Source organism: Oryzias latipes, chromosome 21 (genome assembly GCF_002234675.1).
Source record: "Oryzias latipes chromosome 21, ASM223467v1".
Lineage (NCBI taxonomy): Eukaryota > Metazoa > Chordata > Actinopteri > Beloniformes > Adrianichthyidae > Oryzias > Oryzias latipes.
The window spans coordinates 23323365-23350261 of NC_019879.2; the positions used below are offsets into that span (position 1 = coordinate 23323365).

Consider the following 26897-nt stretch of genomic DNA (forward strand, 5'->3'; position numbering starts at 1 on the left):
ATTTTTGAAGTAAAAAAATTGTTTTGAAGTAAAAAAAAAAAAAAAAAAAACTAACTGGTGCGCACCAGTTAGTATCAGAAGCTATCAGATAGTTGACCTGCTTGCTCATTGTGCACCAAGTAGCTACAGTTGTCTTGAGAATGGCTAAAGTTGAGGATATGGACCTTGTAAACTTTCTGAAAACACGAAATATTACTGACAATGTCATAATGTCACCTGAAACTAACTGGTGCGCACCTGAAACTAACTGGTGCGCACCTGAAACTAACTGGTGCGCACCTGAAACTAACTGGTGCGCACCTGAAACTAACTGGTGCGCACCTGAAACTAACTGGTGCGCACCAGTAATTTTTTTTTTCCTCCAGTTTTTTTTTTCCATCAATGGCCCTTTAGGGGCTCCGTACTGTCCTAATTATTCTATAATAAAAAAACATGCTTATGGTGAAACCCTGCAAACAAGCAAGGGTCTGATTATTAAGACATTATGGATTAAAAGCTTTGCAAAGATGAATCATTTTAATACTCCTAACAGGAGCGAGAATAAGAACAGTCAGCAGATGAATCTAGTTGCATTGAGAATTAGCAGTTTTTTTTTTGCCATGTTCACATGTTTGAGGATCATTAATGATCTACTCATACATTCTGCTGCATTTTTGTATCCTGTTCCTTTCCAAAACATAAGATGAAACCATCATTCATCCATCATATTCTGCAGGCCCTCTTATTGATTTTCCCAGAGATTTTAGGTCTCCTTCCCAGTAATAACAAAACATTTAAATGTTTTTCCGATCGGCATTTGATCTATAGTTAAAGCGTTCCAAGTGGTCTTTTTATTACAATAATGCGGTAACTAGCCAAAAATTTAAACAAGAATTTAAGTGGAGTGGCTTTTTAAGATGAACAGGTACAACTCCACCCATGGATTACAGATATTGAACTGCAGCAGCACTTTTAGCAGTCTACATATTTTTTAAAGTTTGCAAAATATCCAAATACCATCCCTTTTCATATTTTTCAGATTTTACTGTATGTAAATGTGTTTACTGCAGTTGCAATTGTGGTAATTTTATCATGTGGTGGAAATGCCCAATCTCATGAAGGACGTTAGCACCAGCCAATGACGGGACAAATCCATCTCTGCTCCTGGGGTTGGCGGGGTCACATGGTACTCTCTGCTTACTCACAAGTGGCTGCAAGGCTCCAAGGGTAATCCTGTGCTGAGTGGGGGTGGGTTCAACATCAACACACACTGAACTTCACAGCAGCTGTTTCCCCCTCTGACTGCTTATCAATACGGTCTGCCACACAGTGCAGAAAACCTACAGGTTGCCTGTACTGTGTTTGTGAGGAATGGAACCTCTGCCCAAGGCTGGGAAGGATAATCCTTCGGCTTCAGCTAATCTTCTTTCTAAGATTTTCTTCTGGTAAGAAAACCCTCCTCATGCTGACTGCTCTGTGGGACAAACTGAAGGGGATGATCCTCAATGAACTGCTCTTTTTCCCGCTACTTGAGAAAATTTATCTTGTTGAGGTGGCATCCCTCTTGTTACACAGAAGAGAAAATTTTGATTGTTTTACTTTTTCCATTATTACTGTAAATTAATGGGGGGGGGGGGGGGGGGACTAGAAGTAATACATTTTTCACTGATGTGTTAAACGACCGATGCGTTGCGTGACCAATTTCACTTTTAATAGGCCTAAATATTAAATTTTTGATCAATTATTTACAAAAATCGTATCTGCATCTACTAATTTAGAAATGAATGTGTATTTTTTGCACGAATGATGAAAAGAACAATTACAAAACTCCTGATAGTTTTCATGCATGTCTGTAGTTGGCTAAGCCCCTTGTTCAGAACTGGGTACAGGAGAAAGCTTGAAGAAGATGACATGTTCAGAGTCCTGCCAGAGGATGCTTCCAATAGACTTGGGGAGGAGCTGCAGCGGTAAGAACCCCACCCTTTCAGGAACGGTGGTTATGTCATACTTCTTAGCTTCAGCCCTTTTGGTTGTGAAATGGAATCAAAGACCAAAGTCATGCACAGTGATTGTGTCAAGGTCCACAGACCTGTCTCAAAGTATGAAACCTTAATCCCTTGATTTAGAAAAAATAAAAACGTGCCCATTTCTATCAGTTCCTAATCCGTATGACAAAGTCTCACAAATACTTTGATTATGTTTTGTCCCTTTCCCTTTGATACTAAAATCTCACAGTTTGGAGGTTTGGGCCTCCAACATTTTTTTTCGCCATTACCCTCACATTTTACTTTTTTCAATAAGGTACACATAAACCATCATTCCCCTTTTCTTTGGTCAAATTGGGGGGTTTCTTTTAAGTTTAGACAGCACAACCTTTAAGTTTATCTGTTTTTAACGGTATCATGTTCTGGATTCATAGCCATCAAAACAACAGGTTCATATGTTTGTGTCACAGGTCTATAATCTTTAATACAAAAATCTCTAATTTAACAGACAAACCCCATCTGTCAAATTAAAAAGCAGACATTTCATTATGACCTTCACGTTCTCGGGGAGAAAGCCCAAGTCTCCCATTTCCTGGCACATTGAAGCCTACACAGGTCCATAAATGGGAGACTGCCCTTTATGAGGGAGACTTGGAGGCAAGCCCACCTAAATATAGACAGAAGTGTTCAAACTCTCACTCGGAGGCAAACGCCACCTGACTTCAAACAGGAGAGCTTTTGCAAAAGGTTAGATTTTTGAGAAGTTGAGAATACTTTCAACAGTGAACAAATAAAAGCATATTCATATTAAGAAAAACACATTTTTTACATTAACAATATATTTTGTACATGATTTAATATTTTTGTTCATAGTAAATAAATTAAAGCAACAAAACAATCTTAAGAGGTGATTGGGTGAATTAGTGAGCAGAGCCAGAAGAAACAATTCTCTATAAGAAGACCTAGAATTCCCATCATCGCTATACTAAGAGTCTTTAGGTCACAGTCCTTTATACTCAGGGGGGGAATATTTAGGTCAGTTTGGTAAAACATTTCATTTACTGACATTTGCAATCAGACATTGATTTACAAACCTAACATTTTTTCATAGAAATACATTTATACACACATTCAGCACAGATAGGCCTACATGTAAAATTCAGCAGTACCACAAGGATTTCTATTTTATACAATGTGGTATTTGAAAGATTTAATTTTTTTTTACTAATCTTGCAATTTACTTTGCAATATTTTATACATGAAATGACACCATGTGACAACTATATAATGATTATATATAGTTGTCATATGTTTTATATGTTTTTCATATATATGAAAAACATTTTGGAAATCAAAAGTTTAATTGCTACACATTGCTTGACACACATGACTCTTTCATGACATGTTAGTCTTTTTCTCCAATGCTGATGCAATTTTGTAGACTGACCAATAAATGTCACTAGTTTTAGTGTGTCAAATGCTTCACAACCACTTCAATACAGTTTGATTCATTTTGGTTCAATTTATATAGCCCAAAATCACAACAACAGTGGTTTTGATGGGCTTATTAAGACTACTGTTGTTCAGCAAGCATTAGTTTCTTCATAAATACTTAAAGTAGATTAAAACGTTCTGAAAATCTAAACAATGTAAACTACAATAACACAAGTGATGGTGTTCATGGATCAGAGCAGGAACAACTGCAAACCATGGTCTTAAATAATGGCAGAAGGACAATTAACAAACGAGAAGCAGCTGTGGTGATTGGAACCTTGAAGCAGGTGTAAACCTTCAGGTTATCTGGAACACGAAAGGGATGTTATTTGGCTTTATGTATTAGGAAAATAGATGCAATGTTAAAGTTATACATGATGTTCATATTTAGTTTATTAAAGCAGGTTAAATACACTCACAAACACACATATATTTATATATCTCTATCTCTATCTCTATATCTATAGATATATATATATATATAGAGTGATAAAATAAGAACAGTGAAAATCTCAAACAAAAAAATGAAAAAAAAAAGTTAAAATGCATTTTGTTTCTAGGTGAAACAAAACACAAACTGGACTATAAAATATGCCAATACTCAACAGTTTAAATATATAAAAGGAAAACAAATACTGATTATACTGAAAAAGTATTGGGTGACCCAAGCTCGGGTCCTTTTAACAGAGGCCTGGGAGCTTGGTGGTCCTGCAGTATTTTAGCTTTAGTTTTCAAGCAAGGGGCCTTGCTTAAAGTTGAAAGATGGGGATAATTTTGTGAAGCTTTATTTCTGGACAGGTTTAAAAAACAAAGACGTTCTGAACCTTTTGCCGACTCAAAATCAGATTATTGTTACCGTAGCCGTCTATTCGGGGTTTGGTGTCGGTAAAGCGGAGTTTCATATATACAAAAAGGAGCTCAGAGACACGTTTAGGTGAAGAGGACCGCTACTTTATTCTGCTCTTTTTATTCACATACCCAGAAGTCCATTTGTCACCTTATGTCATAAAACTGTCATGCGAAGAACACCAAAGTGGATGGTAAACAGTGTTACCGTACATACGCCCCCTCTTACAGATATAACGTCCTGTTTCAACATAAAACAACAAAGATGAATGAAAATAGTCTATTATATTAGTATATGAACGTTGAAAATGCCAAAAAATTGCGCCACCTCAGATGGAAGCATCACACAGACTTAGAGATCTTGTCTTTTGTGGACGAAGAAAGGATTGAAAATGCATAAATAATGTAGAAAATTTTCAAAATGACCTTTAGCAAAACTAAATACATTTTAAGGAAATTTGATTAGGTATACTTGGGTATAAGTAGAGTAAGTATACTATTTACCTGAAGTAAAACATTTTAGGCTTACAATATTTAAATAGTATTTTAAAAAATAAACCATACTGCCTCACTTTTAGTATATTCAAAGTATATGTGTAGTACACTTAAACAGACTACTTTTTGCTAAGTATTAGGATAATGGGCTTATGATTAAATTAGTTTTTTTTGTGTATGCTTTTCTTTGACTTGATTTTCTACACTAACAACATAGTTGTTACAACAGCAGTTTAAACAACAGCAGTTGCTTATGTTTTTTCTTTTTGCCTTACCCCACCTTCTTCTTTTAAAGGTATTGGACTCAAGAAGTTCAACAGGCAAAAAAAAAGTTACAACCTCCAAAATTTAGCAAAGCTTTGATTCAATGCTACTGGAAGTCATATTTACTTATTGGAGTATACATCTTTTTAGAGGTATGCTACAGTGATACTATACACCATGTGAACTGAGGTATTAAATTAGGAATTGTGTCTTACTATTGTTCATCAATTTGACTTTTAATTTTAGGAAGTTATTAAAGTCATTCAGCCAGTGCTACTTGGAAAACTCATTGAGTACTTTGAGAGCTATGATGCCACTCAACCGGTTCCAGTCTATGAGGCTTACAGCTACGCTGCAGGCATCTCACTGTCCACCTTCAGCCTGGCTCTTCTTCATCATCTGTATTTCTACCAAGTTCAGCGAGCAGGCATGAAGATTCGAGTTGCAGTCTGCCACATGATCTACCGGAAGGTAATGAATTAACGGTGTTAAAAGTGTTTTTTTTTTTTTTCTGTATTATTCTCTGTGATGTGCCAACTCCTTTTGGTGACTTGATGTGGTGCTTTTGTTTTCCAAAGGCTCTTTGCCTGAATAGCTCCGGGCTGGCCAAAACGACCACAGGACAGATCGTAAACCTTTTATCCAATGATGTCAACAAATTTGACGAGGTGATTAAAAGCACCTTTCACATATATGGTGTGTGTATTTTAGGCCAGAATAAAGCCATTTGACAAACGTATTTTCTGCACTGTATTCTGTTGCCAGATTAAAGGCTCATAGTCTATAAATGATCTACTTTCGAATTTATGTCATATATAAGGCAAATTAAGTAAGACAATAGAGCCAAAGATAAGTCCATAAGTCCATCAGACTTTATTAACTGACTTCACAGTAATTCTACAACTTGTTTGTAACATGCTACATGTTAGTCACGTTAGAAGCGTTAGCTGCGTTAAAGTATTCCCAGTACATGTAATTGCCAGCCTTGTTTAGAACATGTAAAAAAACTAACTGATACTGCTAAAACAAATATTATTGTGACTAGGCAAACTCTCAACACAGTCTGACACCACTACAGTTTAGCGTGTTTATCACACCCAACCTTTTTTGCAACTCATAACAAAACAAATCGACATTGCTCAACCAAGCTGTGATCATAGGTTATATAGGAATACAGGTTATTATTGCATTTCTCTACAAATTTGTCTAAATGTGTAAACCATGTAAATTCAAAATCGAAGCGAATCAAGTGAATCGAAAGAATCCAATCGATTATGGAAATTATTGGTGATACCCAGCCCTACTTTATACACTTTTCTCTCTCGTTTAAAGTCTCAAAGTTCAAAGCTTCGTAGAAAAATTTGTCTAGTAAGATTGTACTACAAAATGAAAGCAAAGATCTGCTCGTGATCAAAGATCACTCTGTAACTCTGGCAAGCTGGTAGCATTCTGGACAGGAGACACGTCACTTGTCCTGGTCAATATTCATCAGCAAATCGGGACCCAGAACACAGTGGGTTGTTTAAATAAATAAATAAAAGCGAAACAACCTGACCACGAAAAGTGAACAGCAATACAGACGAGGAACACTCTATAAAATGCTCCGGATTATAAGGTGCACTTTTACAAAAAAAAAGTAAGGCTTTTAAATGTGCCTTATACTGCGTAAAAAAACATTTTTTTAAAAACAGCCAGGTTACTAACATTTCTAACTCTAATTAATTTACTTTTTTGCAGGGCTTTTGTGTTTAAAATGATTCCACAGGATATACTTTTTTACAGTTTTCAGGTATGAATGAAAAATGTTTCTTTTTTCCTCCAGGTGACGTTATACCTGCATTTTTTGTGGCTTGGTCCACTACAAGGGATAATTGTGACAGTGTTGCTGCTGTACGCGATTGGTCCATCATGCCTTGCGGGAATGGCTGTCCTTTTAATTTTGATGCCAATACAAACTACATTTGGACGTTTGTTTTCAAGTCTTCGGTTTGTAGACATAAAAACATTCTCTAATCTCTGTCCTGATGTTTTACGTTGCACTACAACTGCTGTAATTTGTTTTTTTGAATTTCAGGGCTAAAACAGCGGTTTTAACAGACGAACGAATCCGCACTATGAATGAGGTGGTTTCTGGGATCCGGGTTATAAAAATGTACGGTTGGGAAAAGCCTTTTGGTGTGATGGTGGATGAGGTCAGAAGGTAAGATGTATCATGTATTGAGATACTAGCTCATTCTTTTGAATTGCTTAAAACAATATCCCAAGACCCCTTCTCACACTAGATGAAATGAAAGGTATTCCCATAATTTTATTTACTGATACATAAGGCACGTCTTGTCGTGTTGTGTATCACTTTGTGTTGTGAACTTTGTATTCACTTTGTATTGTTCAAGCCCTAATCTCTTGTTCCCAAATTCGATGCAAACAAGAAGTACCAAATCTTGCAAGTCCTCAAAAGAGGCAGGTTTGAGAATGGTACTTCTCCATTGACTACCTTGTTAAAAAACTACAGATATATAATATATCTATGTACATTTGGTTCTGATGAGCTTTTATTTATGTTGCTTTATCGATAACACTTCTGGATGGGGGAGTTTTTTCAGATAAACAATTTTCGTTTTAAGAAATCTCAAACTTATACTAAAAGGTCTGTTTTTTGATTGGCAGGTAGGTTGACCAATGGGTGTATCCAACATAGATTCAAAACATACTTTGTCCTGCTCAATTACTGTTGTTGACTTGGGTGGAGTAAATTCTTGTCATTATACCCTTGTATGCTTTTGTGATATGAATCTAAAAGATGATTATCTGTCCAGTTAAAAGTGTTTGTGGCATCATGACATCTGGTCATGTCTATAACATGTCTTGTGTTAAAGGGGTTATGCCATGTCAAGTTGAGTCAGGTCACATGTCATGCCGTAAATGCTAGTTCGACATTCTGTTGCCTGGTGTCTTTAAATGTAGACCATATTGCCTTGCTTCCACTGAGCGGTATGGTAGGGGACAGTCTGATCTGGTCCATTCCGATTTTTTGAGCTCTTCCATTATAAAATCGACCCATTAACCCTTGTGCTATCTTAGATGACCCCACCCTTGCATTGACGTGTTCTCCCTACCATGACAAAGGTGGATAAAGGTGGAAAGATTTCATGTAATCCATGGACACCAATGAGGTTCACAAATCATTGAAGAAAAAAGGTTCAGTGCACTGTCTAGTGGGTCTAGATGACCCAACTTCCAACTGTAAAGTGCCTAGGATAGCACAAGGGTTAAGCCAGACAGAACTGTACCATTTTTGGGCCCCTGTTGGTTGTAGGTCCACAGAAAAATGGAAAAGATCGGTTAGCGCGGAGCTACTGTTGAAACCTGTTGAGTGGCTGAAGGTCATTAGGACAAAATAATGTACCAAGGAAGTGGCTGTATTCCTCTTTGCGACCCCTTCGCATTAAATGCTTTGTATATTAAAAAAAGCCAAGCAGAAAAATAATAGCTGCTGGATTACCTCCATTGTTGTTGTTAGCTTCACCCCACATGTGCCATGACAGTCCAAATTTGAGTAGAAACCCTCACCTGAATTGTTTAGACCGTTCTAAACTGGACCATACCTGACCTTGCTGGTCAGTGGAAACGAGGCTTAAGGGGCCCCTTGTCAAAAATCAGATAGAGTAATGACATTTCATAGAGGGAATATAAAATTACTACAAACCAGAAACCAACAACTTTCAATTGCAACAATAACCAATTATCATTAATCATTGGTCACAAAAACCTTATTAGTGAAGTCAGCAACTAAAAATGATCAAAAAACAACACCAACAATTGTCATCAACAGAGTTCAAAACCAATACACTTCAGGTATTTGAAATAGCATTTACTCACAAGTTTGCTTTATTTTGCACAGAATGGAGATCTCGAAGATCATGCAAAGCTCTTATCTACGGGGTCTGAACATGGCATCCTTTTTTGTGGCCAGCAAGATTGTCATCTTCTTCACCATCTGTGTTTACGTGCTGACAGGAAACAAACTGTCGGCTAGCAGAGTATTTATGGCCGTTTCCCTCTACGGTGCAGTCAGGCTCACCATCACACTCTTTTTTCCTTTTGCTATAGAGAAGGTCTCTGAGTCTCTTATCAGCATCCAAAGGATACAAGTGAGTCAATAGACACCAAAATGCCACAAGTACATGAAAACAGAAATATGTCACTTTTAATTAAACTTTTAAACCTATTTTTTAATTAAAGTATTTTACTGAAAAGTCAGATTTTTGTTGTTGTTAATTGTTCAGTTGAAATTACTAAGCACTTTTTTAAAATAACTTGTTGAAAGAAAATGTGTATTTTGCTTTGATTAATTTGATTTATTTCAAGTAATTTCAGCAATACAGAAAGAAAAAGACAATTAACATACATAGGTATGGCAAATAGTTTTTAAATATAAATACATACATTGATTAGAACATAAATTAAAGGAAAGAAAATGATGCTATTTTCTTGGCATTACAATTGCTTCTAATCAGAACTAGACATGTTTGCACTTATACATGCACTCATGACACATTGAATCCATTAAATATGATTGTCACATAGAGTTTGATTAATTGCTTAAAAGGGAGTGGATCAAACTTATAAGATCCCATCCCTACTTGCTTATTTATTTATTTAATGTAAACGCAAGTAAGTGCATTTTGTGAATTTGCTGGTTTTTTAGACCAAAAATGCATGCAAATTTGTTAGTTAATATAGATATTATACATACACATAATGTTTATGATAAGGATTTTACATTTTATGCCAACAATTGTGAAGAAGGCAACCAAAAAAAACAACTAATTGATGCAACAGATTTGCGGCAAAATTTTGCGCCATTTCAACAAGTTAGAAATACAACCAGATTTTAATGTAATGGAAAAATGGAAAAGCCAGAAAATTGTGAAAAATCCAGAAGTCTATAGCCTTTATAATCTGCAATGAAAATCCATTTTTGCTGGCACCAATTTTAAATAGAGAATTTTATGTCAGTTCTGTTGATGATGAAAAAAAAATGTTCCATGCAGCACTACCTTTAAAACATTTAGCCCATTTGCACTAATTTCTGTGTAGTACAGCTGCCGTTTCACATGTCAAAATATTTGTTTTTGCAAACATTGATACAATAAAATATAACTTGTATTTTTTTCCTTTTGCACAAGAAATTTCTTCTGTTGCATGAAATGGCTCCACAACATCTGGGACTTCCTGTGGCAGAGAAGGACTGTATGGTAAAAATTCAGGATTTAACATGCTACTGGGATAAGGTGAGAAACTGCCTATTCTGTTTTATAAGAAATCTCCTGATCAAATGTGTATTCTAACCTCAGGGTTACTGGAAAGTTATTGATTTCATGTGACCCCAATGGATAGGATGGGGATACTACATTTTTCTGGTTCAATTACTATTTTCTTTGCAGAATCTTGAGGCTCCAACTTTACAGAATATGTGTTTCACAGTGAGGCCTGAGCAACTGCTGGCAGTTATTGGACCTGTTGGTGCTGGAAAGGTCAGGTCTGTTCTGGATTCTGTGTCCCCTTATTTCAGTGATTGCTTAATTCTTTTCCATATCAGCAAAAATAAAGACGGGCTTTTCATTTTTTTTCACCATCACTTTTGATTGTGTCAGTCCTCGCTCCTCAGTGCCATACTGGGAGAATTGTGTCATGAAAGTGGTGTGATCAAAGTCAAGGGAGAGCTGACCTACATGTCTCAGCAACCGTGGATTTTACCCGGCACAATTCGAAGCAATATTCTTTTCGGCAAGGAGCTTGATCCCAAGAAGTATGACCGAGTTTTAAGAGCCTGCGCCCTGAAAAGAGTGAGAACGCCTTTACATTTTTCTAGGTTTCTAGGTTTTGCTTTGGCCTCATTTACATTCAAAACTCTTTTCAGGACATAGAGCTGTTGCCGGGCGGTGACTTAGCGATGGTTGGAGACCGGGGGACCAATCTGAGTGGAGGACAGAAGGCAAGGGTCAGCTTAGCAAGGTGATCTGAACGTTTTTACATCCTTGCAGGTGTCAGAAGCAGATGTAACTTTACAAATGGGTATTTTTAGAGCAGTGTATCAGGATGCAGACATCTACCTGCTAGATGATCCTCTCAGCGCCGTGGATGCTGAAGTGGGCCGGCATCTCTTTCAACAGTTAGTTGACATCCTATAAAACCCAATTTCAGTTTAGCATGTTTCAGTCAATAACATATTTTTATTTTACTTTTTCTCACCAGGTGCATTTGTGGACTTCTGAGAAAAAAGCCTCGTATTCTAGTTACACATCAGCTACAGTACTTGAAGGTTGCAGATCAGATTGTTGTGTTGAAAGAGGTGTGTACACACTTTAGAGTTTCCTTTGTGTGTCACAAAAGAGTCCTGCTATGAGATACAAATCAGGGAGGGATTCAGCACACAAAGAACATGTAAATCAACGTAAAAGCCAAATCTGGCACAAATCACAATTTGTGCATCAATTAAATACTTTTAACATGATATGTACGTGAAATAAAAGTTATGCATCAGTGGGACATGTGTGAAAAGTCAGACATACAAGGATGTAAGTGGAACAGTCGTGGAAAGCCACAAATATACATTTCGATTTCGTAAAAATCACGCACAATTGCATAAGATTCACGCAATAATTGCATATTATCGATGTAAAATACACATAAACTGCGTAGTTGTCAACTGACCAAAAATTTTGAAAAGCTCAAAACTGAATTCACATGAAGATCCATCGACGGACAACTGCGCACATCTGCGAATGACAAGCGCAAAAAACACTTCTGAATTTGGTATATCACGCATATGTCATGGAAGACCGAAATTTCATACGTGTTACATACACAAAATGTAAGAAGTGGCTGTGTGACAAGGCCACAACGATGGAACCAAATGGGTTTCTTTGATGTGATTTTTTTTTCACTCATATCCTGTCACCATGGAAATGTTGAGGACCCCATTCTGCCTAAAAGAACCAAGCTGACAACAGAAAACATTTTTTTGACCTGCTGTATGTCTTCCCAGACATCACTTTTTCTCAAATTTAGAAGGAAATTCTGAAGACAAAAACATGTCTGTGCCATAGGATCACCAATGACCCAAATAGTGTTAATGGATGGAGTAGAAAACAGATGACACATAGTTTAAATGACACAGATGACTCATGAGTTAAAAGTAAACATAAAAAGTGGAAGAATTTACTCACTACACCAATGCAGTGATATAGACAGTAAAAACACCAAGGAAAAGGGTTTACCCCCATTGAGACAACTGTGTTGTGATATTGGGCTATATAAACAGAATTGATGAGGAAAATCCCACCAGCTAGACCTTAGTGAACGACAAGCGACAAAGAACTTACTTTACCTAGACCAGGAAAGATAACGATCAACAAACAAGCTAAATGTCTGAGGTGAATCTGAGAAACTCACAAGTATTTTCAAGGCACAAAAATCTCTCTGTTCATTTCAAACCCAGAAAAACGCAGAGACAAAACTGCTCCACCCCGAGGACAAAACACAAGTGAGAATCCGAACAACGTGGTCTAGTCAGGACAGTCAGGAGTGCTCTGATCTGTACATTGATCTGAACAACCCCTCCAGAAAAAGATGGAACCGCACAGAGAGCCACAAAATCCAGTCAGGCCTGGGGGACAGTGGACACTTCTTTGAAATCAAATCACATTCTGGGCAGAGAAGTTCACGTTAAACGGTTTCAGTTATTTATTATTCACAAGTGCAATACTGTACTACATACCTCTATGATCACTGTCACTGTGTATAATGATCCTTCTGCAACACTGGATGTACATATTTTAGACCTGACATACAGTATTTTAGAGATTTAAGATACATTTTTTTAAATGTATTTTCATTTTTAATCTTGATATACCAGACCATCCACAGAACAGTTTAGAACTTCACGTCAGTCAATCTTGATTGGAATCCAAATTAAATCTATGTTTTTTATTTTTATTTTACTTGGACTTTTCTCCCTGAAAAAAAAAGTCCTTTGCATTTCTTCTTCCTGCAACAATAGCAGTTAATTCTCCTTGTTTTCTTTATTTGTTAGGGCCAGATGGTAGCACGAGGGACTTACAGGGAGTTGCAGTTGTCTGGAGTAGACTTCACCTCCCTGCTTAAACATGACCAGGAGGATGAACAGCAGGACTTTCACCCTTTCACCTGTATACCCTATGTGCTGTCTGACAGGTCCTCCGTGTCCTCCCTTTCCTCCTCTCAGTATTCTTTGATCGAAGGAACAGATGCTCGTTCAATGGTGTGTATCTCTGATAAAAAAAAAAAAAAAACATTAAATAAAATATTTGATAAGAAAAGGAATCACCATTTTGCTGACAGTCCTGTCAGCCGCTAGAGGGCAGTAGTTACTCAATTTCTATCAGTTTTTTTTCTTTTTATTACATCTGTATTTCAAGTATTGCTGTAAGATTTACGTTGATACTTTACATTTAAAGGAAGTGCATCCAAAAGAGGAGGAAAACCGCATGGAAGGAAATGTCGGCCTGTGCATGTATGTGAAATATTTCATGGCTGGTGCTCATTTCTCTATTCTCTTGGTCCTCATTTTACTCAACCTTCTAGCACATGTAAGTTTACATTCATTCATTTACAATTCTTGTTTAAAACTCAATAAATTATTGTTTTAATTTATAATAAATCATACTTTTATTACATTTATTACTCAAAAGTGAATGAATAAAGTGTATAAATATTGATCAAAAAAAACCTTTTTTTGGTGTCATATTAGGTAACGTTTGTATTACAGGATTATTGGCTTGCTTTCTGGTGAGTTTTTTTCCTCTTATTTTTGCATAACTCCTGATCAAAATGTTGACAGGACATTTCACCTGACCAGCTGACACATGTTTTAAGACTGAAATACCACTGATTTAATCACAAGTTGATTGGCCGCACTGTTTTTCTTGACATTGTCTACCACGTATTGAAAGCAACCTTGTGCTTGAGAATAAAAGTGAAGCATTATGTATTCACACAGCTGATTTCTTTCTTTGTTGTCGTCCTCTGCCCTTGTTGGGTTTTGTATCTTCTGTGGCCAACTCTCAGGGCTTCTGAGCAGAGACACATCAGTGAGACAGAACACCTGAATGGCAGCCTCCCTCGGCAGTTGGACCTTGACCTGTACCTGGGTGTTTACGCAGGTGAAGCTCACTGAGTGCATATTGCTTTTTGAGTACTGTTGAGCCTGTGAATACTGTCCCCATTCAGTGAACAGATCCACAGTTCTTTGGCTGTCTCCCAAGGCCTTCAAGGCCCAATATGGGTGCATGGACCTCAGCTGTGCAGAGAGATAGCGGAACTTTTTTTTCCCTTTTACTGTTGGATTGCTCTGATTGTCTGCTCGCGACTCCCAGACACCTTACCCATTTAGGCTTTGTGCTAACAGAGATAAAGCAAAATGCACTACAAGAAAAAAACACACATGTGAGAATATAAGAAAAATTAAACAATATGTGCTTAATGATACTATCTCTCCTATACTCTTGATGTTGATTGAATGGAATTGTTATAAATGAATGTGTTTTTTTTTTTTTTTTTTTGTGTCAGGTTTAACAGCTACCTCAGTCGTCTTTGGCTTCCTTCGCACCTTGGTCTTCTTTAATGTCCTAGTCAGCTCAGCCCAGAAACTTCACAACAGCATGTTTAATGCCATCATTCGGACCTCACTTCGCTTTTTTGATGCCAACCCAATTGGTAAGTTATTCACAGCCATCTTAAATCTTAATTTTTTTCATCCACAGAAGGTTGAGCGTTCTGCGAGAACGCTGAGATTCTGAGGTGAAGCCTTTGACAGTATACTGTCATTATGTGCCACCACTAGAGAGCAGACTCCCACTTTTTTTTGTTGTAAATTTGGATCTCCTTAAAATTTTCTGAAAAGCCTTCCCAGAATTTGTATTGACCTAAATGTAATAAACGTTTTCTTTCTCAAATTTACTCCCCTATAACACTATAATTACTTTTCTTAAAAATATGCAATTATAATTATTATTTAACATTTATACATTTAAAGTCACCTAATTTTATTTTCCTCTTTCACCCAGATTTCTAAAGAAGCTGCAACATATTTATTAGTTTGAACAAAAATTTGCCTATATTTATCAAATCATATATTGTAAAATATGTATTTATAAATAAAGTTAAATTTCAAATAGTTCTACGATTTTTTTATCAGATTGCTGGATTTTATTTGTATCTGAATAGACTGACACCATTGCTGTAATGTTGAAATAAGATGCATATATGCTATTAAATAATGGGTCAGAATACAATATTTACCCATAATGCTTTTAAATTCAGCTAAAAACTGATATCTTGACATATTAGGCAAAAAGCTAACAATCAGACTGCATTAATACTATTTGCGGAAGCTCTTGAACAGTGTTGAGTAAATACACACATGTTTGTACAGTGCATTGCATCAGAGATTTGCCATATTTAGATTAAATTGAGTGAGTCCAAGGAAGATGATAAAAAAAACTAAATAAATACCTTGGAAATATTTAAAGGATGTTTTTGTTGTTGCTGCTTTTTTTTAGGCAAATTTTACACCACTTAAAAAAAAATGAAAGTAACAGTGGTTATTTTTGCTCTAATTTTTAATCAATGATCACTTTTAATTAGGTTACGTGGTGTCACCACAATCCATCATTCAACTCCAAAGTCAACTATCAAGTGGCCCACTTTGATAACTTCAATTTTTCTGGAGCATTGTTCACCTGTCAGGAGATAATTACTCAGCCTAATCTCTTCATAGTGACATGCGTGTACAGCACAATCAGCTCGGGTGGGAATTCTTAACAAGAAGGGAACTTGTTTCTGTATAATGAGTCATAATAAGCAAGTAACACAGGTCTAAATATGATTTGAGGGTGTTCGGGAGGTTGCGGTTTATGCTGGCATTAGAAGTGGGTGTAGCGACAAAGCTTTCCTTTTCAGAGCTGCGTTTGAAGCAAACACTGCTTCTTAATCTATGCTTTTTGTTTTTGCGACTTGAAGTACCTGACTGCTTATCTGGGCGTGCCCTATTTGGCAAAGTGTTCATACAGGGTGGAGAGCAAACACTTTGAATAAAGTAATAATCTGTTTAATAGGGCAGCAAAAAAAAGGTTTAACAGACACTGCTATCTGATTGCTGCTATCAGTAACTGTTGTGTGACCAGTCCAGTCATTACAGCTTAGCACACAATGCTGAACAAACAACACTTTGACTGGATTAAGAGGCGACTGTCCCTGTCTATTTTTCTTCATATCTTTTGTTCAATCTGGAGCATAAAAGAATTAATATGACATGTTTTCATTTCAGTGATAAATGGTGGTTCACTTTCTCTGCTTCTGTATTTTTCCCCAACTCATTTTTTCTTTCTAAGGAGGGAACATTTTGAACAACAGCACAAAGACAGCAGTTGTCAGCTCCTTATTATTATTTTTTTTAGCCTCCTAACATTCTGCCTCTTTTCTTTTAGGAAATAATTGTCACGTTCATTCATCTGCCTTCTTGCTATAAGTGTGAGTGATTTGTAAGTGTGTGCCCGCGCCTTGTAAAGGATTTGACAGCTGTTTACACGTGTAAGTGATAGGTGTGCTGACGCCACTGAGCAGTCCCAGCGTGTGATCGCTGTCCTCCGAGTTAAAGGTTACCATTTCAAGCGCCACTGCACAAAAGTCTTGTTTGTTATTCTGTGAATGTGGTTTATAACAATAGACTTCAGCTGCGGTGCTTTATGATTGATGGAGAAGCATTGTGGCTCTTCTGTAGCTGCTGCTGAATGCTTCCATCCTCTTCCAATCTGTGTTATCTTTGGCGCCGCTTGATTTCCAAGTTTTCATGATGAAAGCCTTTCCACATTGCAACTGATAAATTTGCAAAATGGATTGAAAAACATGCCAGTTGCCTTTTCCCTTTTCCTTCCTGTGAATTTGTGTAGCTTTAAATATTCATGTTGCTCAATTTGAGTAATATGTATGTTCTTATTACAGCTGTTCACCCAAATGTGATCCAGTTAGAGCAGCACAGACAGCGGTGAATGTGTCGAGCTAATGTTGATCCCTGTAATTTAGTGTCATTGAGTGGGCTAATCCCTTCAGAGACTGCGGGCCAGGGCTTCAGCTCATAAGCACAGTCGAGGAGTGGAGTTTGAGTCGACACGCACACACACACACACATCTTTCCCCGTTTCACATCAGCATAGTGGGCCATCTCACAGCTGAATGTCACTCAGCTGCTGTTGATGCAGGGTACATTAGATCCTCTGTAGTCAGCGCTGTGAGCTCCTAATTGTGTCTACACAGGCAATGTTTTTAATGTCTGTATTTCAGGCCTGGAATGCAGGAGGGTTAGGAGTGAAGTGAAGGAAGTACTGCAGAGAGGACGATGATATCGAGGTGTGTAAATTGAATGTGGAGATGGAGCCGTGTGTGTGTGTGCAGTATTGCTGATAGGGCTCCCCTTCGCTCGGCATTTCCACTATTTAATTGTATGAAAGGGAAGGAGAGGAGATTGCAGGAGCCTGGCGATGCGAGCGAAGAGAATGGATTTAGAATGTATTAGTATTGGCAGCAAGGCGCCGGCGGTGGGAGGCTGCCCCAGGCCTCTGGGCCCTTCATGGAAGTGCAGGTGAGCTGTGCCACCTCCAGCCTTGGCAGCCCCCTCCCTGGTATTACTTTATTATCACACTTGCCTCACTGAAAGGCCCTTCCTACTGCACTGGGGCCCACACATGGAGCGGCTCTGAATCGTCCCCTTATCTTGATGTTTACAGGGAGCAGCGATTTGCCACACGCCCTGCTCCAGCCGGACCCCACTGTTCCACTTCTTAAAGTCTGATTGGGGGTCCCGCTCACCCAATATTTCCACCTAAGAGGCCACCTTATTGGGAGGGCTTGATATTTTCTGAGCCTGAAAAGTGGTGCAAATCACCCCTGGAGTCTAAAAGCATGAGAAATTGTTTGATACTAATGCTGCTGATATCCTGAAACGTCCATACCTCACTGCACACAATAGGTGATATTGTTGACAACCACCCAGAGTGATTGAAGCCATTGTCCCATGCCGATCTTACCTCATAGGCATTTCCATGCAGTGAATGTCTTTGTGTAACTGCATCACTGTAATGTATCCCCTCTTTAGTCTGTAGTCAGAAGGAGAAAGGTCCTTACTTCATCCCCAATGAAACTCTGGGTTAACTGAGCTGCCTGTCAAACAGCTGATAGCTGATTGATATTCCCCGTTTCTACAGCCTCTAACCATGGAGTGATGTAACCCAGAGAAACCCATCCTTTTCTTATTGGCTTTGTTTGTCAGATGTGCATGGATTTAGGTCATCTATGGCTTAGACAGTAAAATTATATAAAATACTATTGAATATTTTCCAAGCACCATTTGACAACACCCCCCCCCCCCCAGCTCCAGTTCCTGAACTAAAGATGCAATATTCTACAGTGTTGTAGTGGCAGCTCTACCCCCTTGCTTGAACCCTCCCCTCGGGATGTCTGTATGCTAAAGGGGCACTCACACTGGGAATAAGATTAGTCTGCCTCAAAGTGTACAACATGCTTACGCCACTTGACTTTGAATCAGTGCTGATTTGGAGCATTGCTGGCTTGTTGTGGGGAATAATGCTTCGGCTGGGTTTATGCAATGGCTGTTATGAGGAGCCCGGCCTCGTCTGTATGCATGTTTTTAGGCAGGAACGGCGTTTTGGATAAAGCTGTAAGCTGCTTACGGCCGTGGAGAGAGGTGATTACAGGGCCCACCTCCGTAGGACTGGCAAGAAGCTGGGAGGCAACTTCTAGGTCAGCCACGGCTCTTTCATGCTTTTGCAGTGCTACACCACCGCTATGTGCTTCCAAGCCATCCATCTGTTGTTCCAGAGCTTGTTCTTTGACCATAAACAAAACTACTTGCATGTTTGGCAACTTCCAATCAATATTTCAGCAATACTTCAAAATAAATGCACAATTTTACTAGTTTGTTTTCCTCAGGATTAAAAACTAAGCCACCCTTCAAACTGACAAAACCATCATTTATGTAACAGTAACTAAAATTAAATAGTAAAATGGTACGTTTTAATCTTTCTTCAGAAAACATGCATAAATAAATCTTTTTCTATGGATTCATCATGTACAGTTACATTTTAATAAGCCTTGTGTCTGAACTCTTAAAGACCCACTCTGATGAAAATTGCATTTTTGGTGTTTTCCTGTTGATGGAGAACATATAGAAAGAAAATTAAGTTTAAAAACTGAAATTCCAAGTTTTTCTTGAATAAATTTGTTGTGGATCAGGAGCAGACAAAAAACGCCATTTGAAAAAGATCGCAAAGTGATGCAGTGGTTAGCCTCACAGCAAGAAGGCCCCCGGTTCAAGTCCCGACTGGGGGACCTGAGACAGAACACCAATGGGGGAGCTTTCTGTGTGGAGTTTGCATGTTCTCCTGATGCATGCATGGGTTTTCTCCAGAGACTCCAGCTTCTTTCCACAGTCCAGTGTACAGTCTTCCTTTTTCTTGTCTGAGCTGGCATCTGGCTCCAAACTGAACGGCTGGATGGCTCCAATATTTTTGTTGCACCAGTAATGTTAATTTGGGGGTCTGAAGAGCTGTAAGCTAGCTGGAGAGCGACTAAATAGACAGCTTTCAGCAACGGGTTTGGCAAGGAAGGTAACTTTGCATCAACAGTTCCCTATACCCCTAGTTCAATATTCAGAGGTAAATTTCTAATGAACTACGGCTGCTCTGCAGAAACTATGTCCTAGAAAATGAGATGGTTTTAAATTACAATACAATTACAATTTCATGACATATCAAAAGATTATCTGAGTGGGCCTTTGAACTTCAAGGCTAGATCCCCTGGATGAATATGAATCATCATTGACATAAAAAATATAATTTAAATGAAAAATGTTTTATGTGAGAATGTCCAGCTTTCATTATATTTTTGTTCTAATCATTTATGCTTTAGTTCACTATAAAGTGCTGCAAATTTTCTATCTTTTGCATTTCATCTGTTAGTGTTTGGGCTTTCAGGCACTTACAGGTTATCAAACAGGTGCCCCTTCATTTCAGTCATGAATACTTTGGTCTCAGTGAAAGCTGTGACTGCAAAACCTTCGGGTCCATTTGGGGCCAAATAATGAGAGATGGTGTCTATGAAGACTCTCATTCATCCAGGTTGGTTCCATTGTAGTAGTTTTAGGGGATGTCATCTGGACTTGGTTTTTAAAAACCAAGTCCAGATGACATCCCCTAAAACAGGGGTCGGGAACCTATGGCTCGCGAGCCATATATGGCTCTTTTGATGGTCACATGTGGCTCGCAGACAAATCTTTACTTATACTTTTTTTTTCATTAGACCAGTCCTTCTCGGGCGTGATGCCAGAGGCGCGCAGTAGTAGCAGTGCTTAGAGAGAGAAATCTGCGCCAGCATTATCAGTTTACTATTATCTATTATTTCACAGAGTTTGTAGCAGCCGGAAACCTGTGAATTGCCGTGCCCAAAACTGCGCTCCCGTCTCTGAGAAAGAGCGCGCAGATGCGGGGACGGGATGTGTGAGGGAGAAAGCAGAGGGTGGGGCTGAGGTGTTGTGGGGACAGGCAGCAGGTGAATCGCGCAGGGATTGTAAAAACGTAAAACCCCGCTGCCCGTCACCCACTGCAGCGTGTGAGTGTGTGTTTGGCTCCGCGTCTGCATGTGATCAGTCTGTCTCACATCTACAGAACATTCAGACCTACGATCACGTTAAAAGTCTCAACGCCTGCATGAAGCAGAAACTCACCACGTATCAACCAGACTAGACAATCAGCAAAATCACCACAAGAAATACTCATCATTTATTAGCAACAGCATAACAATGTTATTAAAAAGAATCCACAGACTTCTTGTACTTTAAAAATGTTGAAATTAAATCAAATGCACACATTCATTTGTATATTTAGTTTTAAACAAATTGTCGCGGACTGAGTTGGATGGCTGTTGGGTCGCGTTAAAAGTTCTGGAGTTCATTGAACGCGTCAAGCAGAGATCTGATTGGCTCTCAGTTCTGTCGCTCAGCCTGTTGTTAGGTAGTTTGGACCAATGGGGTTCAGCTATGGGCCGAATAAGGGAAATGGGAGGGGCGGAGCGGTAGGAGCGAATATAAAGTTGGGAGAAGCGCTCTCTTCTCGGCGGGAGAGATTCAGGAGTTGCTGAATTAATTGAACGGTGTTTGTTGCGGTCTGCAGTAATCGGAATAAAGAACTTTAAAAGAGGTTAAGTCTCCGTGCCTCAGTGTGGGGAAGGGACACTACATTATTGTATGGCTCTTTCGAAATTACATTTCAAAATATGTGGCATTTATGGCTCTCTTGGCCAAAAAGGTTCCCGACCCCTGCCCTAAAACTACTACAATGAGAGATGGTGTATATAGCGCTTTATTACCGTCTGCGAAGGCCCAAAGAACTAGTCACATCCCATTCATCCATGCACACACACATTCATACACTGGTGGGGTTCACCTGCCAAACACTGGCACCAACCTGTTACCACCAGCGGCATGTGGGGTTCAATGTCTTGCCCAAGGACATTTTGACACATTGCCGTGCAGGGTAGGAACTGAGCCTGGGATCTTCCACCAGAGAGTGACCATTCTACCTCTACACCACAGCCAGCCACCCCAAATAACCAACCCTCCACCTCTGTACTTAACATTAATCATAGTTTTTCTTTTTTTTTTAAACATGACAAGGCACAAACCATGTGTTCTTTATCACTCTTTTCTTTAGTTAATGTCACTTTAATGTGTGAGTGCTGTTTCCTGTACCCAGCAGAGCTGTTGAATCTGCTGTCATGCCTCAATATCACTGTTTTAAAAGTGTGCATGGAGTGTGATTGTGCATCATAAACAAGAGATAAATAAGTATTTTGTATCTATCTTCATTAATTTACACTAACGTTTTATGTCATCCATAATTTATAAAATAAATATCAAATAAATGTTGTGTTTGTCCATGTTCTCTTATTGTTGCTATTAAGTAAATGTAGTTTTTTTAATACATAAAAGTTGATTCATTTGTGAAAACCAATGATGAAATTGTCTGACTTTTAATATTTTTTAAATTAAAAGTATTAACCCATATGAAAAAAAATCAGTTGTGCCATTGTTATACCATTGTTTCAAATACAAAGGCATTTGTCCAAGGAGGGAGCATGTGACGGGACATTAACTGTAAAAATACGATTTTAAAAATATTTTTTAAGCGTCTGCTTAGCTGTTGAACAGGACAAGTAGAAAAAAATCATTCATCGACATTGTGTCAGAGATAAACAGTAGATCAAATTTTAGATGTGACGCATTGCTTTGCTCCACGTTGTTTTTTGTCTTTGAGTGTTGCAGCTTTTTTCAGGGTCAGAGATTATAAAAGCTCCTCTTTCTTGCTTCTGCTTTAGAAGAACTCCCTTGAGGATCATCTGTGACTGAACCTGCAAAGAACAGTGTGACAGCAGCTGGCCTGTAGCCTTAAGTGTGGTGGGGCAGAATAAGAGATCAGGGTTACTACATGAATGGCAGCGTAGGGCCACCTGCAGACTATAACAATGAACACTTGAGCGGTTTGGAGGTGACTCAGAGAAACTCTGTATGCAGCTTTGTTTGTGGACAAAAGATTTTCTTATTTATCAAGTTTGACACAGATGGAGTCTTATTTTCATTGTTTTAACTGATCAAGACATGTTTTTTTTATTATTGTCAAGGCTATGTTGAATTACTGAGGACTTTCTTCTGTAACCACTTCTAAACAATTATATTTTTCACTTTAATTTCTTTCCTGTGTTTTGTTTCTAAGGAAGAATCCTCAACAGGTTTTCTAAGGACATTGGTTACCTGGACTCTCTGCTTCCATGGACGTTTGTGGACTTCACCCAGGTGAGTCTCACCTCGGCAGGTTTGGTGGCTGGCGCTGCAGCATAGGGAGGCCATTTCATGCCTGGCTAAACCTGCTTTGTGGTCCGGGTCCCCTAATCTGGAAACAATTACTGTAGGATTACCCGCCAGCGCGGCCCAGTGCCTGCACAGATTTAATAAAAGTGTTCACATAGACTGAGGGCGTGGCTCTCCCAGTGTGACACAACAAAAGTCTTCGGAGAACATGTATGGAGACTAAAAGTATTTGGGAGGGAGAAGGGCACTGAAGAAGAATCAAAGCCACACGATGGTGGAAAACAGTCAGAAGGACGCAACAAGGGCGATGTGTTGTAAAGCAGAGAGAAAAAGCAGCTGGAGCAGCATGTGGATGTGTTTGATGGGGCAAGTCCTGGAGAGGGGGATGGGAATGGGGCAGTTTGAACAGAACCAGAGGAGGACTTTCCCCTCTGTTTCGCTGCCGCAGTAGCCCAGGGCCACCCTAGTGCAGAGCCCGGTTGGGTTACCAAATGCCACCCTGCCACTGTCACAGCCATATCCCACGAAAGCCTGCAGAGATGAGCCACCTAGCGCCACAATGAGGGGAATGTTTGCTAGACAATTTGAGGTAGAGGAGCAGGCGTGGCTCCTTGGTTTGGGCTAAAGAATAGAACAAAGGCAAGCTGAAAATGAATCCTCCCTCCACAATGCCTGAGTGATGTTTGTGGCAGATACCCATCTCACCGTAGACAAAAGCCATCTTAAATGCTGAAAGCACAAAGGATCATACTCACAAAAGCTTTTTGTTTGCAATAGTTTCCCTACACATCAAAAAATATAACTTTCTTGAGTTGTCAGGTCCAACAGAACACACTAAACATAAATTGTATCCTGCTCCTCATCCACTTGTTTGGATGTCACACAAAAGTTTAACATCTTTGCTTTGAATCTTTTAAATGACGAGTTTCTGGTTAAAAACCATGATGGGATATATAAAGTGTGCTTTGGGTCAGATTGTCTTTTGCTGCAGTTGAGGGTGGGAGCTGATTGTGGTGGTGGACAAAGGTGGCCTCCGTGGACAAAGCGGTTTTGTTTGCGGCGCTCTTGTTTCTTGTTTGCAGGTGTCTTTCATTGAGCAGTCTTTAATGCTTCCAGGAAGGAAGATTTGAACTCTTTTTATTGTAGTATTAGTAACTCAGAAAAGCTGTTGATCTCCACCATTGTTGCTCATTCGCAGAGGGACGTTTCTCCATAATCATTGTTTAAATGGTTGTCAGGGGGGAATAAAGTGAAAGTTCATAAACAAAGCCCTAACTGGTTTATCTCTCACTATGGTGAGAGGGTGCCTCTGTGCAGGGATTTGTGCCTGAGCCTCCCCTTTTATGGCAGAGTAAGCACTTCACAACTCTTCAGCACTGCCCCCATACCCGCCAAATGAAGGGATTCCCTCAAGCTGATGGAACCTGGTCACACCCCATAGCCCTTTTGTTTCACAGGTCTCATTTAGTAGTAATTTAGCGTATTGGGGGTAAAAGAAAGACTCTTTTCTGTCCTCTCTTTATGGTCAGGAGACAAAAGGCATAAATGTCGATTAAAAACACCTCAGGCCATAGGGGCTGTCAGCTTTTGTGTGGACTTGACCTTTAAATCCTGGGTTGCCTCGATTTTTTGTAGAGAGGGCAGAGGATATGGGAAAGATAATATGAGGTGAGACCAAGGGTCTTTTGGTCGAAGACTCTCGACCAATTCATACCACTAAGTGTGGGGTCCTGTGTTGCTTTATTATCTGTTTTTATTTGGTCTTGTTTTAAAAAAATATATATATATAAAGGTTTGGGAATATTGTAGTTTAAATGTCAATTCTTTGTGGAATATTTCATAAATCCCCTCAGATGTTAGCCTACAGTTCAAGAACGTACAGCAAAAAAAAAAAAAATAGCAATGAATAGCAATGATCATGAATGCAAATATTGAAAAAAAAAAAAACTAATAATCGATTTGATGTGTTTTACTCCATAGCTCTTTGGTCATATGAGTAGTGCTGATATAACAAAGAAGGCTATAGGATTTCATAAAGTCTCTGGTTCTATCATGGATAGCAATTTGATGGAAGCAAATATAGGAAACAAACTTGTGAAGAAGAGCTAAATATCCAAAAATGATATAAATCTAATAATTTAAGAGGAACTGAATCTAATAAATGAACAAGTTAGAAATGTTAAAACACAAACTCAAAGGTACAAAATCAGAATCCTGAAGTGTGATGTAACACAATGGTGAAAACAAAAATAATGGTGGACAACTGAAAAACTTGCTGTTAAACGTCTGAGGATTAGGTAACGGAAATAAATTAACCGAGCTGATTGATAATTGAAACCTGCTGTGAATTTAGAGATGAGGGAAAATGGAAAGGAAAATGGAACATACCTAAACAAAACCTGAACAACCTAAAGGAAAAAAAAGCAGCAATCCTCATCAGGTCTACATTAGTTCATCACAAAATTTTGAGAATTTCCTCGCTTTGGGCTGCACAAAGGTACAATAACACACCCTGTTTGTGCATTTTTAAAACAATCCTGTTCATTTTCTGCGCAACATTAAGTTTGAAGAGGCTCAGAAAGGTTGCATGCCCCCCCAAATTAACCATTGGTCTGTCTAATCCCCATAAAAGGAATCGGAAATGACTGAAAAATATCTTAAGCGTGGTTTGGTGAACTTGAGTAGCTACTCAGCAGTACCACACATGGTCATTTGATGGCGAGCCTCGGCCAGCAAAAGCTGTGTGTATGTGTGGTCTCCCATGATGCTGCGGTCCAGCACCTCAGCCACTCTGACTCAGACAAGGAGGCCAAGCTCTAGGCTCTTTGAGCCTGGGAAATTACATAACAAAGTCCCAATCTAATCTAGAATCTTGCATCATGTCACAAAGAGAATGACTTTGGAGCGCTGCGACTTTTGTATGGCTGTTTATTGTGTATTTGAAAATGTTTTTGTTGTTTTGGGGAGAATAAAGCTGTACGAATGAATTTGCTGGACGCGAGTGATTTATGGTAGAGAGGGACAGGGGAGGGAGACGGCATTTCAAAGCCTTTCTCTTATTTCTAAAATGGGGTTGGAAATCAACAGCTTGACTGAGCCCAAATAAGTGACTTCTTTTACCTTTTCACAGCACACAAAGGGCTAATCCTAGAACTACTTGAGCCACCAATGTAGACAGCGACTGAGACCACCACAGTATGTGTCAGACCCTCCTCAATTCACACAAAACACATTGACTACGGCTTTATGAAGTGAAAATGTCCCAGAAAAGGAAAATGTGAAGGTGTCCACAGTCATTTCTCCCAAAGAAAGGCCACCGCATCTGGGCATTTAATGCTAAAATAAAGCCCAAACACAGACTAGAATGGACTGGGTCACTTCCATTGTTCCTGGGCCCAAGTGGAACAGGCCTGTTTTGTTTCAGTACCACTGACCCCTGCGACTTATTGTGAAACTCTGTCACAAAAAGTCCTGGGTTAAAGAAAGAGAAAAAAAAAAAGTCCAACGATGACAGAGGAATTCTTTTGAGGAATTTTCTTTACAGTGCTTTTCCCTCATTTCCTGTTTTGTTTGCACTTTTTTTTATTTTTACCACTGGCAAATATTGCACACTGTCAGTAAATAAAGGGAGGATGAAAAAGGGGTTGTAAAAAAAAAGCATAATGATTTCTTGTGTCCGGAGGGATGTTTAATTAAAGGGAAGTGTTTATTTTCTGCTGTGGAACAACAGTCGCTATCGTTGCTGAGCACAAATATAGCAATTAACTTCAATTTTCTTCATTTATTTAGACATCAAAGGGCTGATAGGATCATTGAAAAAATAAAGCAATTAGGGTCAGAAGAGATCTGAATGG

General features: G+C 38.8%; 1 protein-coding gene across 2 annotated transcripts in view; it reads left to right on the forward strand.

Annotated features, from left to right (window-relative positions):
* Nucleotides 1–1227: 1227 nt before the first annotated feature.
* The window catches only part of LOC101167004 (multidrug resistance-associated protein 4), a 48562-nt gene continuing 22892 nt past the window's right edge, over nt 1228–26897 (forward strand). For both annotated transcript variants that reach the window (XM_023951044.1, XM_023951045.1), the window contains exons 1-20: nt 1228–1424; nt 1836–1946; nt 5095–5215; nt 5310–5534; nt 5642–5731; nt 6886–7049; nt 7138–7263; nt 8965–9214; nt 10253–10357; nt 10511–10600; nt 10721–10912; nt 10987–11081; nt 11152–11238; nt 11322–11418; nt 13162–13368; nt 13565–13696; nt 13858–13895; nt 14175–14269; nt 14676–14822; nt 22949–23028. In XM_023951044.1, the coding sequence (XP_023806812.1) occupies nt 1351–1424; nt 1836–1946; nt 5095–5215; nt 5310–5534; nt 5642–5731; nt 6886–7049; nt 7138–7263; nt 8965–9214; nt 10253–10357; nt 10511–10600; nt 10721–10912; nt 10987–11081; nt 11152–11238; nt 11322–11418; nt 13162–13368; nt 13565–13696; nt 13858–13895; nt 14175–14269; nt 14676–14822; nt 22949–23028 (2526 nt within the window). In that variant the 5' untranslated portion in view covers nt 1228–1350. The remainder of the gene's footprint in view (nt 1425–1835; nt 1947–5094; nt 5216–5309; nt 5535–5641; nt 5732–6885; nt 7050–7137; nt 7264–8964; nt 9215–10252; nt 10358–10510; nt 10601–10720; nt 10913–10986; nt 11082–11151; nt 11239–11321; nt 11419–13161; nt 13369–13564; nt 13697–13857; nt 13896–14174; nt 14270–14675; nt 14823–22948; nt 23029–26897) is intronic.